The sequence below is a fragment of the Phaethon lepturus genome, unplaced genomic scaffold (genome assembly GCF_000687285.1).
Source record: "Phaethon lepturus isolate BGI_N335 unplaced genomic scaffold, ASM68728v1 scaffold15814, whole genome shotgun sequence".
NCBI lineage: Eukaryota > Metazoa > Chordata > Aves > Phaethontiformes > Phaethontidae > Phaethon > Phaethon lepturus.
Genome location: NW_010533200.1, coordinates 4027 through 9360, shown reverse-complemented (window position 1 = coordinate 9360; position 5334 = coordinate 4027). Strand labels below are relative to the sequence as shown.

At 47.2% G+C, this 5334-nt stretch overlaps 1 protein-coding gene across 1 annotated transcript in view; it reads left to right on the top strand.

Annotated features, from left to right (window-relative positions):
- The window catches only part of LOC104619283 (cadherin EGF LAG seven-pass G-type receptor 1-like), a gene marked incomplete at both ends in the record, with an annotated part of 69170 nt that overhangs the window by 60884 nt on the left and 2952 nt on the right, over positions 1-5334 (top strand). Inside the window, 5 exon segments of the mRNA XM_010285101.1 lie at positions 1-27; positions 353-527; positions 1262-1403; positions 3400-3520; positions 4773-4956. The exon segment at positions 1-27 is cut by the window's left edge and continues 12 nt beyond it. Of these exon segments, the coding sequence (XP_010283403.1) occupies positions 1-27; positions 353-527; positions 1262-1403; positions 3400-3520; positions 4773-4956 (649 nt within the window).

Sequence of the window (5334 nt, the reverse complement as noted above, 5' to 3'; positions counted from 1 at the left end):
CAGCAGGGATTTTATGGCTGTATGCAGGTATGAAATGCAAAGTGTAGCAACAAACTTTGAACTTTTAAGGAAATACCCATGTGAAAATGTGGGGTTTTCTTTTTCATGCATCCCTGAGCATTTCTGTTTTCTCCATCAAAATATCTAAGAATCAAAATATTAAAGTCCACCCACTTTCCCAGGTACAAATTTGGTCTTGCAGGGGAACAGTATTTGAAAAAAAAAATCTGCTTTTGCCTCATCAGGTGATGTTTGTTTAAAACATAGCCTCATGGATTAATGGAAGTAGTGAAACACATAGTACTGCATTCTGAATGAAGATTCTAATTTTAAAATAATTTTTTGTCACCAGGGAGTGAGAATGGGAGAGACATCAACAAATATAGCTACACTCAACATGAAACAGGCTATCAAGATCAATGTGAAGGAGGGCTGCGAAGTGGATAACCCCTGTGATTCCAACCCATGTCCCCAGCATAGCTACTGCAGTGACGACTGGGACAGCTACTCCTGCGTCTGCGACCCAGGTAACCCAGTGACCATCCCAAGCACTCATCCAGGAGCTGGATCACATCTTCATGTGCTCATCAGAAGAGCAGCAGCAGCAGCACCAGCAGCATGCTTGCAAAATGCTCATCTTCTGATTCTTCCTTTTCCAATCAGTATTATCTTTCACAGTCTTCCTGTAGCACCCTTGAAACTGCAGTCATGGACTAAGGATCATTTGTTCTAGGAAACATATCAACCAAACAGAACGACGGTCTCTAGTCTGAAGGGCTCTTTCCGTGCACCTCCTCTTTTCTTTTTGTCTGTTTTCTTTTTCTTTTTTTCTTTTTCCTTCCCAGCCTTTTCTGCTGTTGAATTTTAGTCTCACACCCTGCATCCTAATCGAGATACTTTGAATGTTTTCTCTGTTTCGGTGTATGTAGCCAGCACATGCTGTTAGCACGCAGCACAGTCACCTCCCATACACTCAGGGAGAGAATACAAAATTATTTGTAACACATGCCCTGAATATAAAACTGGGAACCAAAGGCACAAGGGTGCCTCAAGCATGTTAACAGACTGTTGAAAAGAACAACCCACTACGTTTTTTGCTGAGAGGGAAAAGAGTACCTTCTTTCTGACAGTATCTCAGAGGGAATCTACTGATTATTGAAGATGTGTTATTAGTGTATAACCTTAAAATAGATGGTCTTTTGGAGACATGCAAATCATAAATTACAATGGTTGCTGTAATTTTATGACCTTGTCTCCCCAGGGTACTTTGGAAGAGACTGTGTTGATGTATGTAACTTGAACCCATGTGAACATGTCTCCACGTGCGTGCACAAACCTAGCTCATCCCATGGCTACACCTGTGAATGTGGACAAAGCTACTATGGACAGTACTGCGAGAGCAAGTAAGAGAATTGTTTTTGTTCTTGGTTTCTTGATCATTCCAGGTAGCTCTTCTCCTAAGGCAGAAGTCCTCCCGCTTCCTTTTCTGCTTCGGTTAGCTTTTCTGTTACAATTCGGGTGTTCACAGTGGATGGTATTTGCAGGCTCCTTGCCCTTTGGCACTCCTGAGCTCTCTTCCCAGAGACCAGGCAAACTTCCATATACTCAGGAGCCACTTTCCTACAGCAGCAGCTCCAGGACTCAGCCAACTGTGCTGTGTTACACAGCACTGCATCTGACCTGTACCTGATGGTGGGCTTGGCCTGAGTTTGCTGTGTGTCTCTCCTTCAGGTCCCCCAACACAGACACAGAGTGATGTACCCAGTTAGGTAGCCTGTGGCCAGATAAAATGGCTTTGTAGTTTGGGTCCAGTCCCTGGTCTGGCAAAAAGCCATCTCTTCTGGACAGTCTGGGAGGCCTATGTCCTGTTGCTGTGTAGGAGAAACGTGCCACTTCCCTCGTTGCCAGCTTCCTCGTCTCAGATAAGCATTCAGCAACAGCCCTTATCCCAGAGACGGCACTTTGATTTGCTGTAATATGGCCCATTCATGATGTGCAAATCAAGCGCATTTGTCTGCCCATTTAGGAACAGCTCATGTGCTGTTTCCTTCCCTTTGAAAACTGCAAGCTTCTTCCTCCGCCTTTTTTTATGTGGGTTTGCAAATGTTGGCCATGCTGTGTCCAGATTCATCTTTCATTTCTCTGGATTAGCGACACAGAGATGTTGTCCCTTATCGTTATCTGCTGACATCATGTCAAGTGTAGCATTGTGGGTTTTCGTATTATAAAGCATAGCAGTACAAACCTGGCAATTAACGTAAACAAAATTTGGCATGGTCTTTGAAACAGATGGAAAACAGCTTTTCTTTCCCAAAATGAGCAGCAGGGAGGGGATTCCTTGTGTATTATGCTGATCACAGACTCAGCAGTGTCATCCTTCAGCCTATTGCTTGACAAAGACTTCCAGCTAGCAGAGACCCTGGTCGCTGCCCCGGCGCCTTCCCAGAGCTCTCCTTCCCAGCACTAGTATTGGGGCATCTGTGGGACAAACCTGCTCAGAAGGTTTGTCTTCACCCAGAAGAAACAGAACCAGCAAAATGAGGGTTATCCTTCAGCAGGGGTGGCCTTCGGGTTGCTGCACAACCTCCAATGAGCTGTGCTGCTCCACTCATAGTCTGAATCACAGTATTTGATTCAGTCTGGATCAAAGCTGCCACTCTTCCCTCTTCCATGTGTCCTCCTCCTCCCCTGTGGAAGACCAGGGCTTTTCAGACCCTGTGGTGAGCTGGCTGAGGAAGCCAGGTTGGCTGAAAATAGTGACTTTTCTTTATAGGGTGAGCTTGCAGCCAGCTTTGCACCTGAGCTGGTGTCCCTGCAGGTTGGACAAGCACTGCTGCCCACAGCCGGGCTGGGACAGGAACCTGTGGGAAAGGGGGGTGGGATATAAAGTGCTGGGGAGCTGTACCCCAGGGCTGTTTGTGGTGGTAGGTAAACCAGGGCACGGGCTCAGCACTGCCTGCAGTTGCCCAAGCTGTTGAAGTGCTAGCACAGCCCAACACAGGCTGTCCAGCCTGCTCCAGCCAGTGCTTTCCCCAGCAGGGGACCGGGGCTGGTGGGACCAGGACCATTTCACTAGGCAGTGTGGGCCCTATCACACTCTCCCGGAGGAAAGAGCACTTTATTTGCTCATACAGGTGTATACTCTTTATAAGAGGAGCTGGTCTTGAAAACATATAGAGAAGCATTCCCTATAGGGTTTCATAGCACTGATATTCTTTATTTTCTTTCATCATGATGTATATATATTTATATATGTATTGATTGTTGGCTGCTGCAGTGAGATACATTACACTTTATAAGCTGATGGAGTTGAGTGCAGATTTGGCCCAAAGCTCTTTTCTCCTACCTTGTAAGAGGAAACTTAAAAGAACTTTCTTTCAATTTGATTTTTGTTTATAGGATCGACCTGCCTTGTCCCAGAGGCTGGTGGGGAAATCCCATCTGTGGCCCTTGTAATTGTGAGACTAGTAAAGGGTTTGATTCTGATTGCAATAAGACCAATGGAGAATGCCACTGCAAGGTAAGCAAAAGAAACTAGTCTTAAGTAAAAATTTCTTTAGTTTAAAAGGTAACTATACCACTCTTAACTACAACAAGTGAGTATCTGAGACAAAGTACACACAGTTGTGCTTTGTATCATATATATATATATATATGCGCAGTGTAGTTAATCTTTACCTAAAACATTTTGCTGGCACTGCCCTTCACAAAATTGTACTGTGCGGTTCTTATCTTATTTGCCTTTGGAAAGCAAAACTGAGAGGATGAAAGCCTGTCTCTGATCTCTCTGAAGTGCAGTCTGGTTTATTGGGGGGATCAGACCTGGACGCAGAGGAGTGCCGGTGGTGGTGTGTGTATCACAAGTGAGTAATAGCCATGAAACAGCTCAGGCCAGCTGGGCGAAGCTCTCCCCTGTGCAACGGCCAGCAAAAGGCCTAGCAGCTGGAGAGAGGTAAATAATACAACAGGCTAACTGCTTCCCTCAGGGACGGCTCCGTCGAGTTTAAGAGGAATTTGCCATGGACAGGCAGGGACGCACAGGGGTACGGGAGGGGAGGCGCCTCCCTCCTGAAGGCTTCACAAAGAGCTTCTCACAATAGATTTTACAATAGGCTTAAATGAGATCAGAGGAGCTGGGCCTGGGCAGACCGGCGGCAGTGACTCTGGCCCCACACTCCTTTCCGAAATGCTGGCAGGACACATAGCAAGTGTTGCGTTAAATCGAGTCAGTGGGGTGCCAGCCCCATGCTCTTGTGTAATCGCCTAACGCCTCAGATCAAAAGCATTTACAGATGCGGTTTGAATACGTGATCATTGCTCGCTCCTCCACCCTGTACGTGAAGCACCAGTGGATGGTGCAGGAAGTTTCCTTACTGGCTTGTTCATTCCCTACAAGAGTGGAATTGCAAAGCAGAGAAAACTGCAAATCTTCCGAGAATTTGCATTCTATTTTTTGGGAGCATGTTACGTGAGGAGTAACGTTTGCCCTCCCCCCCACGGCAAACGGTGGTCCGAACCCCAGCTCTCTTCTGCAGGGGGCAGCCCAGCCACCCCCCCGGCGCTCAGCTCTGCCCCTCTGCGTTGCCTGGGCTAACACAGCACTCTTCCCATAGCTATTATGTTTTCTGTTAATAGTAATACCATTACGATCCTGTGCTTTTGCAAAATTAGCCCTTTTATGATGCACATGCTGCTAGAGCAGGATTTCAGAAACGCAAGCAATTTGGAATATAAGTCAAATACCTCATGTCTTATCATTTTGGTTTTTCTAGGCGAACTACTACAGGCCCCAGAGCAGTGACACCTGCTACCCCTGCGACTGCTTCCCGTCTGGCTCCCACACGCGCGCCTGCGACATGGAGACTGGACAGTGTCCTTGCAAACCTGGCGTCATAGGGCGGCAGTGCAACCGCTGCGACAACCCGTTTGCTGAAGTTACCCTGAAGGGCTGTGAAGGTATGTCCTGTCCAGCAAGCGCTGATGATCAGCTGGGGTTTAGTTGCAGGATCAGAGCCCTCAGCAAGGGGCAGATGGGGGGTACACAGTGGTGGGCATGCAGCTGCATCCTGGGGCGCCTGTGAGCCTGGCGGGGTGGCTTCAGCAGGGGCAGTGGGAGCTGCAGAAGCCTAAACATGCACCCCTCCTCCTAAATCTGTGATAGTATGACTCATGGGGGCTGGGGAAAAAGAAGAAAGCTCATATTTCTTTAATTTTCATCAAATGGAAATATAGCAAGCTTAGTGGGGGAGAGCAAAACGCTAATCCCAGTTTTGCTTGAAACCTGAGTTCATCAGCCAGTGTAGCATTGTATTGCTGCGCTGCCACTGAGGAGGC